At 52.2% G+C, this 14,564-nt stretch overlaps 1 protein-coding gene across 1 annotated transcript; it reads left to right on the top strand.

The window, feature by feature from the left end:
• Positions 1-559: 559 nt before the first annotated feature.
• On the top strand, positions 560-12,387 carry Cnpy3 (canopy FGF signaling regulator 3). Its single transcript, XM_042672099.1, has 6 exons — positions 560-796; positions 5,974-6,097; positions 8,187-8,283; positions 10,015-10,137; positions 10,629-10,746; positions 10,881-12,387. Exons 1-6 carry the CDS (start codon positions 655-657, stop codon positions 11,105-11,107), a joined length of 831 nt encoding a protein of 276 aa, XP_042528033.1. The 5' UTR covers positions 560-654; the 3' UTR covers positions 11,108-12,387.
• The last annotated feature ends 2,177 nt before the right edge of the window (positions 12,388-14,564 follow it).

The following is a 14,564-nucleotide window of genomic DNA, read 5'->3' as shown; positions in this document are numbered from 1 at the left end:
GAAGCCAGCCCAGGCAGATCAATCCGTGAGATTCTTATCTCCAATTAACTACCAAAAAGCTGAAAGGAGAGGTGTAGCTCCAGTGGTAGATACCCGGTTTGGGCAAAAAAGCTCAAGGACAGTGCCCAGGCATTAAGTTCCCGGACCGGAGCGCGCGTACACACCACACACACACACACACACACACACACACTTAAACCAGGCGTTCATTAAGGGTTTGCAGCTTTAAAACCCCAGAACAGAATGTTGAAGGATGCAATGGAAGGCCCTCCTCTTCCAAAGCCAGCGTTCCTTAGGGCACCGGGTTCCATCCTCAGATCCTGACCCGCCAACCTCTCCCAGAGCCTCCGTTAGGAGGTGGGAAGAGACATCGCCATAGGTCGCTCTAGACACCATCTGCTCTCTTATTGGTCGAGACCAAGAACAGCTCGTCTTCCCATTCGCTGGAAGACAAACCCCGAGAAAGCTCATTGGCTGCATCGTCTGCTTTGAAGACGCGCGGAGGTGGGGGCGAAGGGGGCGGGCAAGGAGCCCGCGGTCGCCGTGGATACGCGGAGGCACGTGTGCATTCCCGGAAGCGGCTAGGGGAAGGTGCTGCGTGCGCGCCGCTGCAGGAAGCGCCTCCCGGTCCGTCCGGCTCGGGTCCGGCTGGCCATGGAGTCGTTGCCTAAGCCCTCGTCCCGTCGTCTCCTGCTTCTCCCTGTGCTGCTGCTGTCATTGCCGGCCTCAGAGCTGGGCCTGAGCCAGGCCCGGGCCGAGGAGACCGACTGGGTACGACTACCAAGCAAGTGCGAAGGTGAGGGGGCGGGGCCGCGGGCGCCTCCCGCCGGGGGCGGGGCCTGGGCGGGGCGGCCGAGGGAAGGTCCGGGCTCTGGAGCTGGAGTCCTGTGAACCTACTGTGTGCTCGCCACCGTGGTGGGCTCCGGGACTCGGGGGTGTGCGAGGGATCGCCGTGGTCGGAGAGGACCTTGGGGGCTGGCTGAGGATCTCCCAATCTAGCCTGGAAGCTGGGCAGAGGGGTGTCAGGGAAGGCTTCTTTAAGGAGTCTGCAGTGCCCTTAGGATTTAGCTGGAGAGAAGTGGAAAGGGGCCCCCAGGAAGGAAGTCACAGACATTGAGGCCCAGGCCTGTGGGCTAAGGAGCAAAGGACAAATTTGAGGAACTGAAAGATCGATATGACTGGTCTGTGTGTGTGTGTGTGGGGAGAACCTGAGATGTGCCTCCTCCCTTGTGCCCCCCTACCCAATCTCAGTAGTTGTCTGTTGCTCTTTGAGGAAAGGGACCTCATCTCAAATATTCGCACAGCGAATACTGGAGACCAGAAAATGCTCTTGAAATACATATATTAAATGGGGGGGGTGCAATTAAATGGGGTGGGTGTGGAGAAGGGTCTGAGGCCTAAGAAGCAGGACACTTTGAGGGAAGAATAGAGCCAGGGAGGAACTTGGTGAGGAAGGGAGATTTTAGAAATAAGGAGAAAGGCGTGGGACACCGTGGCTTACATCTATAATCCTAGCTCCATAGGAGGCTGAGATGGTAGGATCAAAGTTCGAAGCCAGCTCAGGCATACAAATCCACAAGACTCTTATCTCCAACTAACCAGCAAGAGTCTGGAAATAGAGATGTGGCTCAGCTGGTAGAGCACCAGTTATGGGGCTCTGAGTTCAAGCTCTAGTGCAAACACAAAAAGAAAATAAATAAAAATTTAAAAAATATGGAGAAAGAGCGAGTTCCCATAAAACTACACAGGAAGAGAGTGATTTGGCCAGGGATTCTAGCTTAGAGCCTACTTTGTTTGTTTTTCCAGTCCTGGGACTTGAACTTGGAGCATGGGCACTGTCCTTGAGCTTCTTTTGCTCAAGGCTAGTGCTTTACCACTTGAGCCACAGCGCCACTTCTGGCTTTTTCTGAGTATGTGGTACTAAGGAGTGGAACCTATGGCTTCATGCACGCTAGGCAAGCCCTCTACCACTAAGCTACATTTCCAGCCCCTTAACACATTTCTTTTTTCTTTCTTTCTTTTTTCTTTTTGTCAGTCATGGGGCTTGAACTCTGGGCCTGGGTGCTCTTCAGCTCAATGCTAGCACTCTACCACTTGAGCCACAGCGCCACTTCTCATTTTCTGGTGGTTAACTGGAGATGAGAATCTCACAGGGGCTGGGAAGGTGGCTCAGTGGTAGAGTGCTTGCCTTGCATGCATGAGGCCCTCGGTTCCATTCCTCAGCACCACATAAGTAGAAAAAGCTGGAAGTGGCACTGTGGCTCAAGTGGTAGAGCGCTTGCCTTGAGCTGAAGAGCTGATGGACAGCGCCCCGGCCCAGAGTTCAGGCCCCATAACCGACCAAAAAAAAAAAAAAGAATCTCATAGACTTTTTGCCCAGGCTGGCTTTTGAACATCGATCTCAGATTTCAGCCTCCTGAGTAGCAGGATTACAGGTGTGAGTCACTGGCGCCCAGCTTCAACACATTTTTTTTTTTTTTGGTCGGTTGTAGGCCTTGAACTCTGGGCTTGGGTGCTGTCCCTCAGCTCTTCAGCTCAAGACGAGTGCTCTACTGCTTGAGCCACAGCACCACTTCCGGTTTTCTAGTGGTTTATTTGAGATAGAATCTCACAGAGTTTCCTGCCTGGGCTGGCTTTGAACCGAGATCCTCAGATCTCAGCCTCCTGAGTAGCTAGGATTACAGGCGTGAGCCACCAGCGCCCGGCCTCAACACATTTCTTTTCTTTTTTTTTTTTTTTTTTGCCAGTCATGGTACCTGAACTCTGGGCCTGGGCGCTGTCCCTCAGCTCTTCAGCTCAAGGCTAGCACTCTACCACTTGAGCCATAGCACCACTTCTAGCTTTTTCTGCTTATGTGGTGCTGAGAAATCGAACCTAGGGCCTCATGCATGCAAGGCAAGCACTCTACCACTGAGCCACCTTCCCAGCCCACTCAACACATTTCTTAATGGCAGCTGGGCCTTCCTTTTTCCTGCCCTCCATCTCTCAGTACCTCTTCAGATCTTTATAGTCACCCCTTTCTTCCCATCCCTAACTGCTGGCCCCAGACAAGTTTGGTTGTAAAGCTGTTTTCATCAGAAGCCCGCACCAGGCCAGATGTTCCCTAAGCACTGGAAGGGGGTCAGCTGGTTTGAGATGCATAATCCTCCCATTTGAGGGATTAAAAGCAAGGAGAATCCCAGAGATAGCTTGGCTCACTGGCAGGACACCTGCTTGAGCTCTCGCTGTAGCAGCATGCTTTTCTTCCATTCTTCTTTCTGTTTTCTATTCTGTTTTGATGACAAAGAATCCCTACTGTTTCTCTTCTAATCTCAACCTAACAAGCTCATAGTCTTCTAGAGGACATTCACAGACTGAGAAGCTTAGAGCTAGCCAGATCATTCTAGCCTAACCTAGGATCACTTGGCAAACTCCAACCATTAGGTTCCTCTAACTACTGTACTTATTTTTATTTGTTATTACAACACCTTTGTTATGAAATGCTGACTGTATCTGGCCCACAAAGCCTGCCTTCAGGCTCAGTTGCCTGAGCAGGACAGGCCTTGGCACAGAGGAAGGAGAACCTGCCCAGCAAGCGAGAGTAGGTGTATGGATGTCTGTGAGTCTGGGGTCTGTGCCATGACTTTTCTCCAAGTGTGCTTCTGGGAAGAATCTCAGGGTGTCTGGAGTACGGAATGCTGGGAAGCAGGCTGTGGTTGATGGGTAGAGAATGAGATGTTTCCCATCTCCCTTTCAGTATGGAGCTTGGGAGCAAGGGGCACAGGAGCCAGAAAAATGCTGAGCTTGCTTGGGACAGGACAGGACAGGGGAGGGAATCCAGCTGGTCTGGATGGAGAGCCAGAGAGGTGAGATGACCTCAGTGCATTGCAGACTCTGAGATCACCAGCCAACTCATTTGGACATTTTATGTGTTCCAAGTTCTCTAAGCCATCTGTGGGCATACTTGCTATAAAATTGCACCAAGCAAGCCCTCAGGGGATATATTTATTTTTGTGGTAAACTGATTTTCAACCAAACTCTGCTGTCAGTGCTCTTACCGTGCAGATGGCACAGAGTCTGCAGGAAGGATTCCGTTGGGAGGCAGAGACAGCTTACCCACCAGCACTGCCGCTGTCAGTACCCAACATACAGCTTCCAAGTAGGGCACTGCAGAAGAAACCCAATGCATAATGCACACTTGGGGACCCTGGTCGTCTCAGTGGAAAAACAGATGAGGAAGGCCCTTAGAAAAAATGGACTGTATGGAGGCTCTAGGTGAAATCAAGAGAAGGTGGAGTTCATCCAGAAGGGCTTCCTGGGAGAGGTTTTAGTAAGATGTCTGGAGACTGCCCCAAGAAGCCTCTAGAGGGCGTTAACCACTTTCCCAGCGTTCGGGCACTTCCTCGGTTTGCCCCTGCTTTCCGCACCGTGGATTGGAGGTGATTGTGTTCATCCCTGTATCCCCAGGCAGTGCCTGACACCCAATTGCTTAATAACAATTTGAGGAAGGGTAGGAGGAAATGAGAAAATTACCGTTCTGAAACCGGAAGAACAAGACTTGGATAGAGTGAATGGAGCAAATTAACTCGCCTACAATGTAGCACTGGTGTGGAAACACATGAATTACAATCATACAACAGCCAAAAAAAGAGATTTGGGAATGATTAGAGAAGTTTTCATATGGACCATTACATGACGTTGAGATTATTGTTAATTTTCCAAGTATCCTCATTATGTAAAAGGCCCATGTTCTTGAGAGATGGGATGCTGCATTATAGGTGAAAGGTCATATTTGCGACTTTCCACATGGTTTGCAGAAACACTGTTACACATCCTGTGGAACTGTTCTATTATATAGTCCACGTTGGAGACTGGGGCAGACTGTTAGCTGTTGAGTACAAGCAGAGGGTTTAGTGACTCACTGTACTCTTTCAGCTTTAATATATGTGTGACAGTACTTGTGTGTGTGCACATGTGTGGGGCTGAGGATCCAGCCTAGGGCTCTACCTGTGCTACATATGGTTGTTTGTTTTGCAGTACTGGGGATTGAACCCAGGAACTGGTGCATGCTAGGCAAGTATTCTCCGTTGGAGACTTGGGCTGCCCACTCAGCCCTTTTGTTTTATTCTGGCCCTTTTTGTTGGTGGTGGTGGTGGTGGTTGTGGAGCTTGAACTCTGGCTTGGGCGCTGTCCCTCAGCTCTTCAGCTTAAGGCTAGCACTCTACCACTTGAGCCACAGAGCCACTTCGGCTTTTTCTGCTTATGTGGTGCTGAGGAATGGAACCGAGGGCCTCATGCATGCAAGGCAAGCACTCTACCACTGAGCCACCTTCCCAGCCCTGGCCCTTTTGTTTTTCTTTTTCTTTTTGGTCTTTCGTAACATTGTTGTTGGTGGTGGTGGTGGTGGTTGTGAGGCTTGAACTCTGTGCCTGGACGCTATCCCCGAGCTCTTCAGCTCAAGGCTAGTGCTCTACCACTTGAGCCACAGCGCCACTTCCAGTTTTCTGGTGGTTAATTGGAGATAAGAGTTTCATGGACTTTCCTGCCTGGGTTGGCTTCGAACCTTGATCCTCAGCTCTCAGCCTTTTGAGTAGCTAGAATTATAGGCGTGAGCCACTGGCACCCAGTAGCCTTTTATAACTTTGCTTGAGCTCACCTAAAACTTGGAATCTTCCTGCCTCTGTCTTGCTACCATGAAGTTCTTTTGCCTGAGTATCCTGAGGAGCTCATGTAATAGTGTGAGCCACTGCATTCGGCTTTTTTTTTTTTTAACAATGGGTTTGAGGGATGTGGTGGAAATGCAGTCAGCAACGGAAGAGGAAAGGGTGGGCGAGAACCAGTGGACCGTGGAGCCAGTTTCCTGTGGTGAACTCCACTTGGTGGCCTGTGCTGACTTGGCCAAGGGTAGGACGGCCACCGGGTCTGGTTGCTCCACACCTCCCACCAGAGGCTCCTGTGCACTCAGTGGTGCTGCGCTCCGTCTCCCTCCGCCAGTGTGTAAATATGTCGCCGTGGAGCTGAAGTCAGCCTTTGAGGAAACCGGCAAGAAGAAGGAGGTGATCGACACCGGCTATGGCATTCTGGACCGCAAGGCCTCTGGAGTCAAATATACCAAGTCGTAAGTGCACGGGGGCGTGGCCTGGCCTGCTGCATCCTTGGGAGAGTGGGGAGCTTGCCATTTCCTTTTCTCTTCCGTCTAGCCAAACCCACCACCCACCAGGGAGTCAACTCTAACAGAGACCCAAGTGTACCCACAATTCTGTCTCCAACGGATACAATAACCTTCATAAATTCCTTAATTTCTCCAGGCTTCAGATTCCTCATCTGGAAAAGCATAACTGATGGGACACTAGGATCGTATGGACCGGTGTAATTTACTTAAAAGAAAAAATTGCCGAAGGCGTGACTTGAGTCATGCTGAGAGGGAAGCACCCAGCTGGTAGAGTATCTTCCTAGCGAGTGTGAGGCCCAGAGCTCAAACCCCAGCACCAACAAAACAAACAAAAAAAGTCAGGATTATTGACTTTTTATTTTGCCACCTACACATGTAACTACAACTGTCAGCTATGATCAACCTTTCAAAATGAAGTTATATTTTACTATCAAAATGTAACATAGTTTGGCTGAGTGTAGTGGTATACACCTATAATCCCAGCACTCGGTAGGCTGAGGCAGAACAATCATGTCCAGGCCATCCTGGACTACATAGTGAGACTTTATCTTTACAAACAAAAACAAAGGGCTGGGAAGGTAGCTCAGTGGTAGAGTGCTTGCCTTGCATGCATGAGGCCCTGGGTTCCATTCCTTAGTACCACACAAGCAGAAAAAGTCGGAAACAGAACTGTGGCTCAAGTGGTAGAGTGCTCACCTTGAGCTGAAGAGCTGAAGGTCAGCACTCAGGCCCAGAGTTTAGGCTCCACAACCGACAAACAAAAAACCAAAGCAGGCTGGGAAGGTGGCTCAGTGGTAGAGTGCTTGCCTTGCATGCATGAGGCATTGGGCTTGATTCCTCCTCAGCACCACATAAGCAGAAAAAGCCAGAAGCAGCACTGTGGCTCAAGTGGTAGAGTGCTCGCCTTGAGCTAAGAGCTGAGGGACAGCACTCAGACCTAGAGTTCAGGCTCCACAACCAACAACAACAACAAAAAACACAAAGCTGGGTACTGGTGGCTCATGCCTGTAATCCAAACTATTTAGGAGGCTGAAATCAAGAATCCTGGTTTGAAGTCAGCATGGCAAGAAAATCTGTGAACCTCTATCTCCAATAAACTACTCAGAAAAAGCTGGAAGCGGCACTGTGACTCAAGTGGTAGAGCATTCACTTTGAGCAAAAGAAGCTCAGGGCTAGTGCTCAGGGCCAGAGTTCAAGCCCCAGGACTGTCGAAAACAAAAAACAAAACAACAACAACTACCAAAAAACACAGCCAGGTACTGGTAGGATACTGGTAGCTCACTCTTGTAATTCTAGCTACTCAGGAGACTTGAGATGTGAGGATCACGGTTCAAAGCCAGCCCAGGCAGAAAAGTCCAAGGGACTCTTATCTCTAGTTAACCACTAGAAAACTGGAAGTAGCACTGTGGCTCAAAATGATAGAGCACTAGTTTTGAGTGAAAAAGCTCAGAGACAGCACCCACGCCCTGAGTTTAAGCCCCATGATCATCCAAAAAAGAAAAAAATGATACAGTTTGCTTGATCAAAAGAGTGGAAAGAGCCAAGTGCCAGTGGCTCGTGCCTGTAACCCAGCTATTTGGGAAGCTGAAGATTAGGGTTTAAAGCCAGCTCAGGCAGGAAAACATGAGAATCTTACCTCTAATGACCAAAAAGCCAGAAGTAGAGCTTTGATTCAAGTGATAGAGTGCCAACCTTGAATGAAAAAGCTAAGCGACAGTGCCCATGCTCTGAGTTCAAGCCCTAGTGCCAGCACCAAACCCGAGAGGAAGTGGTAGAGCACATTTCTGGCGAGCACACAGCCCTGGGTTTAATCCCCAGCACCGCCAAAAGATAAACATTGAAAAATCCTTCCCGTAGAGCTGTTACAATGCTGTCTCTCTGGTCTTTCAGAGCCCCACACCAGATGACCTATCTTCCTTCCAGCTCTGACTTTCTGTTGGTGAGATGTGCAGGTGTTGGGCAGCAGGGCTGGCGGGGTGGACACTGACCGTGGGGCGGGGAGAGGAACTGCAGGTCCTCTTCGTTGTCTTGGCAGGGACTTACGGTTAATCGAAGTCACTGAGACCATTTGCAAGAGGCTCCTGGACTACAGCCTGCATAAGGAGAGGACTGGCAGCAATCGCTTTGCCAAGGTTGGCCTTGTGCTTGTGCCTCCTCCCCGGGGCCAGGCCTGTGTGCATAGGTGTGCTTGCTGCTGTGAGTGTGGTCTGCAGATCCAGCCCTGGGCAGCCTTTGTTCTTGTCTTACCCACACTTGCATGGTTGGGTGGTCATCAGGCACCTTCCTCCTGGCTGGGCCTGCCCAGCACGGTCCACCTCAGGCTCAGCCTGGAACAGGCTGGTGGCTCCCAGAGAGGTCTGCAACACTTAGTGAGGACACCCCTGTTTTTAAAGCCTAGGATGTGCAGAAAGAACTGGGGTGGGGGTTGGGGCTGGGAAGGTGGCTCAGTGGTAGAGCGCTTGCCTTGCATGCCTGAGGCCCTGGGTTCGATTCCTCAGCACCACATAAGAAAAAAGAAAAAAGCTGAAGGGGCACTGTGGCTCAAGTGGTACAGTGCTAGCCTTGAGCTGAAGAGCTGAGGGACAGCGCCCAGCGCCCAGAGTTCAGGCCCCATGACCAGACCCAAAAAAAAAACAAAAAACTGGGGTAACTAGGAGAGGAATCCATTCCTCCCTCAGGCCTACATGAGGCCCCGCCCATTTCCAACGCTCTGTGTGTTGCGTTGCACGTTTCGTGTTGCTTGTCTCTGCATGGTAGGTTGGTAGGTTGGTAGGTGTAGGTACAGCGCCCCCCCCCCCCGCCCCCCCGGAAGACAGGCAGACAGGCTGCCCACATTTGCCCTCCAAGTTCTGCTCCAGCAGAACCCCTGGGTTAAAATCCCAAAGGGGATGATTTCAAGCAGCACAAGTCTTTAAAACTTACTTAAATTTAGCTAATGAATCCATGTTTGCTCTAAGAAAATGTGTTGAAAATGGCTGGGAAGGTGGCTTAACGGTAGAGTGCTTGCCTAGCATGTGTGAAGCCCTGCATTCAATTCCTTAGTACCACATACACAGACAAAGCCAGAAATGGCGCTGCTACTCACGTGGTGGGGTGCTAGCCTTGAGCAAAAGAATCTCAGGGACAGTGCCCAGCCCTGAGTTCAAGCCTCCAGGACTGGCAAAAAAAAAAAAAAAAAATGTTGAAAACTGTTTTCCTCAGCTGGGTACTGGTAGTTCACACTTGTAATCTTAGCAAGTGTTAGACTAGAGGCTCAAGTAGTAGAGCACCAGCCACTAAAGCTAAGTGAGAGCTTGAGAATCTTAAGTTCAACCGCCGGTGTTGGCACAAAAGAAAAAAAAATATTTTTCTGGCTGGGTGTGATGCTTCATGCTTGTAAAAAAAAAAAAAAAAATGCTGGTGACTCATAGCTGTAATCATTACTACTCAGGAGGCTGAAATATGAGGATCATGGTTCAAAGCCAGCCTGTGCAGGAAAGTCTGTGAGACTCTTAACTCCAGTAAACTCCCCAAACAGCCAGAGGTGGCACTGTGGCTCAAGTGGTGGAGCTCTAAGCCTTGAGCAAAAGCAGCTCAGAGACAGTGCCCAGGCATGAGGACACACACACACACGGTATAGTTGTACCCTGTTGAATCCAGGGCCTTGTGCATGTAGGCAAGTGGTCTATGGCTGGAGCCATACCTGCAGCCCTAGCAGATCTTTTTGAAAGGTTCCAGGGTGGAAAGGCAGGTCAGCATGTATGCAGAGATGATGAAAAAGAGCCCGAAAGAAGAGAGAAGAAGGTCAGGTGAAGGTCACAGCAAGGGCTTCAGACCCATCTGGTAGACATGGCTACTTTTCCATCTCGAATCACTTCTTCCAGGGCATGTCAGAGACTTTTGAGACGCTGCACAATCTGGTCCACAAAGGGGTCAAGGTGGTGATGGACATCCCCTACGAGCTGTGGAACGAAACGTCCGCCGAGGTAGCCGACCTCAAGAAGCAGGTACAGGGCCAGGAATGTGGCTTAGTGGTAGAGTGCTTGCCTCGCCTGCATGAAGCCCTGGGTTCGATTCCGTAGTACCACATAAACAGAAAAAGCCAGAAGTGGTGCTGTGGCTCAAGTGGTAGAGTGATCACCTTGAGCTGAAGAGCTGAGGGACAGCGCCCAGGCCCAGAGTTCAGGCCCCACGACTGACAAAAAACAAAAACAAAAAAACCAAGAAACTCAGGGACAGTGCCCAGACCCTGAGTTCAAACCCCAGGAGTGGCAAAAAAAAAAAAAAAAAGGTACGGGTGACCTGAGGGGGTGGGGTGGGATCGGGGCCGCACCGAAGGCTCCCAAGAGCTGGTGACTGGTGTCTTTCAGCTCTCGAGCCTCAGTTTCCTCAGGCAGTTTATAGCGCAGCCTGGATCACAGCGGGTCTCGAGGCTGAGCCCAGCTCCCTGGGCAGGTGAGGTGGCTTGGCTTTGCCAATCTCAGTGTTGGGTCCACAGTGCGACGTGCTGGTGGAAGAGTTTGAGGAGGTCATCGAGGACTGGTACAGGAACCACCAGGAGAAGGACCTGACCGAATTTCTCTGTGCCAACCACGTGCTGAAGGGCAAGGACACCAGTGAGTGAGGGCCAGGGAGGCGGGGCGGGTGGTGCATGGCGCCCTCTGGCAGCAGGGAGGATCGGCCGGGCATGGAGAGGGCTGGTGTTCCCACGGGTAGAGGGGGCTGCACACCCATCCTGCTCCTCCCCCAGGCTGCCTGGCGGAACGGTGGTCCGGCAAGAAAGGCGACACAGCCGCCCTGGGAGGGAAGAAGTCCAAAAAGAAGAGCAGCAGGGCCAAGGCCTCAGGCGGCAGGAGCAGCAGCAGCAAGCAGAGGAAGGAACTGGGGAGCTTTGAGGGAGACCCCAGCCCTGAGGACGAGGAGGAAGGCATCCAGAAGGCGTCGCCACTGCCGCACAGCGCCCCCGATGAGCTCTGAGCCTGGGCCCTGAACTGACGCACACGGACCGGAAGCCGGGCAGCTCCGGCCACGACGGCTCCTCATCCAGCTTCCCGCGCCCTCGTGTCCCGCGTCGCTGCCCCCTGCGCGCCCAGCACAGACACAGCCCGGAGCTGGGGCAGAAGCCACGCCGCGGGGGCAGCGCTCTGTGCCCGCGCCCGCAGCCGGCCGTGCCGCGGGGGACCTGGAGGACGCTAGATGAACTCCCCCCACCGCCACCGCCAAGGCTACCAGGACTGCAGCCACTCGGGACTACCGCCAAGGCTACCAGGACTGCAGCCACCTGCCCCCCACGGGAAGCACGACGGCAGCCCCCCAGCTCCCTCCCTGCACCCCCTCTGTGGACACCTGCTCTGCCAGCGTCGCCCCCCCTCCCAGGGCTCACAGAGTAAACCCCTTCTGGCCTTTTGGTTTCCATTCCTGGGCCCTCCTCAGCCTTCAGAGGTGCCCTGAACCCCTTTATTGGTCTTTCCCGCCTCCCACCCTCTGGCCTTAGGAGCTGGGGAAGGGAGGGCTGCCCCCACCCGCTCTTTAGAGGCCAGATTTAACAGGGTGAGTGTTGGGGCGCAGGTGCGGGCCGCGTGTTTGGGATTGCAGCGTAGGCTGGGCAGGGGTGAGGTGCAGCAGTGCTGACCCTGGCCTTCAGATGACCCTCCCTGAGCTGCTGCCTCTTCTCCCTACTTCGGGCCCTTGACTGTGTCCCGGGCACCTGGCTGCCCTCCTCTTCCCCTGTCCCCCAAGACCTTGCCATGTGTTGTGTAATGCCAGCCCCAGCCCCTCCCTCTTACCGGCACCCTGCCTTTCTTGACCCTTGCTCCCTGCTGACCACATGTGGTCCCTCTGCGCTTCCTGTCCAGCTGGAGCACAGAGGAGAGGAGGCCCGGCCTCCAGCAGCCTTCCGTGACACCCTGTTCTCTGAGTGGGGAGGATCCAGAGGCTGGCCTCTAGGGAGAAGGGGTAAGGTGCAGAGACCTCCCAGCTAGTCCACAGGGCAGGGGGCAGGCCAGTACGAAGTGCTTTAACCTTTAGGACATGCGGTGCAGTGGGTCCCGGTTGCGCTGTTTCATAGAAAGAAGAGCAAGTGGCGCACGGGATGGGGCCGAGGGCTCAGAAAGCTGTAGCGAGGCTGCAGCGCCCGGCGCGGACGGTGGAATTCATATCAAACTCGTTTAGTTTCTTGGCCTTGACCTGCCACCACTTGGACCCTTTTTTTTTTAATTTGTATAAGTTTACTTTTTAAAAAAATGATAACACCACGACTGAGCTGCAGTTATTACCATGGTAGTTCAAAGACGGCTTGCTCGTTGAAAATCTGCTTATGTAATTCATATCAAACGATTCCTGCTGGGTGCCGGTGGCTCACACCTGTAATCCTGGCTCACAGTTCAAAGTCAGCCCAGGCAGGAAAGTCTGTGAGACTCTCTCCAATAAACCAAAAAGCAGAAGTGGCGCTGTGGCTCATGTGGTAGAGTGCTTAGCCTTGAGCAAAAGAAAGCTCACAGACAGTACTCAGACCCTGAGTTCAAGCCCCAGGAAGGGCACAAAACAATAACAAAGAGGCCTCAAGGGAGAAGCAAGCTGAGGCTGCAGCTCAGCGTAGAGAGCTTGATGAGAATCCAGTTTCCATGTCTCTCTCTCCAGCTGGGGGAGGTGTGTGGCTCCATCAGGCCCGGGGTGCGGTGCCCGCCGCCGGCTGGCCAGTGATGCCCCTGGGCACTTCAGTCACCACACCTCGCAAAAGCCAGGTAATGGAATTCTCAGGCCTTCACTTACTGGGAGTTTCCTACCAACAGGAACTTTTCCTCATAATTATCCAGGGTTGCACTTTATATAGGAGTGCAGGAAAATGCTCAGTTCTTCCCCATTATGGGCCAGTTCTCATACCGCGCCTGTTCCCTAGTGCCCTCCTGCAGTGACCTCATTTTTTTAAAGTCTCATTGTGAACCTGTGCCGTTGAGACTTGAAAGCTAAAGAGTCCAGCATGGTGGTACATGGCTGTAATTATGGCATTTAAGAGGTACAGGCAAGGGGGCTGGGAAGGTAGCTCAGCGGTAGAGTGCATGCCTTGCAAGCATGAGGCCCTGGGTTCGATTCCTCAGCACCACATAAACAGAAAAAGCCGGAAGTGGCGCTGTGGCTCCAGTGGTAGAGCGCTAGCCTTGAGCTGAAGAGCTGAGGGACAGTGCCCAGAGTTCAGGCCCCATGACCAGCAAAAAAAAAAGAAGTACAGGCAAGAAGCTCAAGGGTGGGCTGGGAAGGTAGCTCAGTGGTAGAGCGCTTGCCTTGCATGTCTGAGGCCCTGGGTTCGATTCCTCAGCACCACATAAGCAAAAAAGAAAAAACTGGAAGTGGCACTGTGGCTCAGGTGGTAGAGCGCTAGCCTTGAGGCTGAAGAGCTGAGGGACAGCGCCCAGGCCCAGAGTTCAGGCCCCACGACCGGACCAAAAAAAAAAAGAAGCTCAAAGGTTTGAGGCCAGCAAGGTCTAAATAAGGAGAGGCTTAGGGTGAGGAAATACAATTGGTGTGTAACATGTTTAATGTACACAGGGTCCTGGGTTCAAACTGAAGCATCACCAAAAAGGAAGAAAGAAAGAGGGCTGGGAAGGTGGCTTAGTGGTAGAGTGTTTGCCTAGCATGCATGATACACTGGGTTCGATTCCTCAGTACCACATACGCAGAAAAAGCCAGAAGTGGTGCTGTGGCTCAAGTGATAGAGTGCTAGCCTTAAGCAAAAAGAAGCTCAGCGACAGTGTCCAGGCCCTGAGTTCAAGCCCATAACTGGCAGAAAGAAAGAAAGAAAAAGCAAGAAAGAAAGAGAAGGAAAGAAGGCAAGCAAGCTCCTTGCAAGGAGAGAAGGGAAGGGGTTCCGCAGTGATGTGCCCTTGTCAGCGGGCCACACCCATGAGATGCCATGCTTTCCTGGGCTGGGCAGGAGGAAGCATGGGATCCAGGGTCTGGAATCTGTTTGCAGCCCCCTGGACTGTCTAGGTTTTGGTGTGGAGTCCCTGATTCCTGTATTAGTGGCACTAACCCACAGCCCTCCAGCACATGTCCTATGTCTGTCCCCAGAGCATCATTGATTCTTAGAATTGGATGAAATATCAGCTTCCTGGGGTGTTGGCCCAGAGACCCAATCCCAGCCCAGCCTCAGGGCAGACGTGCTGAGACTGTCCTGCTCTTTGACCCCTGGCTGCTGTGGGGAGCCCCTGCCTCCAGAGGCCCAGATGTCCCAGTCTCTGGCCTTACCCAGCCCACCAAGGTTGATGGCAGGATCTGGGTTTTTCTCTTTATCTCCCACCACACAGCCACAAGTCCCGAATTTGGGAATTGCCTCCTTTCTCATTCCCCTTGCTACCCCTGCAGAGTTAACTTGAGCTCAAGTTAACCTAATTTAGTCCACCTATCCAAAACCTTATTAGAAGAGAAGTGTGTGTGT

This window comes from Dipodomys spectabilis, unplaced genomic scaffold, assembly GCF_019054845.1.
Source record: "Dipodomys spectabilis isolate Male_0828 unplaced genomic scaffold, ASM1905484v1 ptg000669l, whole genome shotgun sequence".
NCBI classification, from domain to species: Eukaryota; Metazoa; Chordata; class Mammalia; order Rodentia; family Heteromyidae; genus Dipodomys; species Dipodomys spectabilis.
This window is presented reverse-complemented; position numbering and strand designations above follow the sequence as displayed.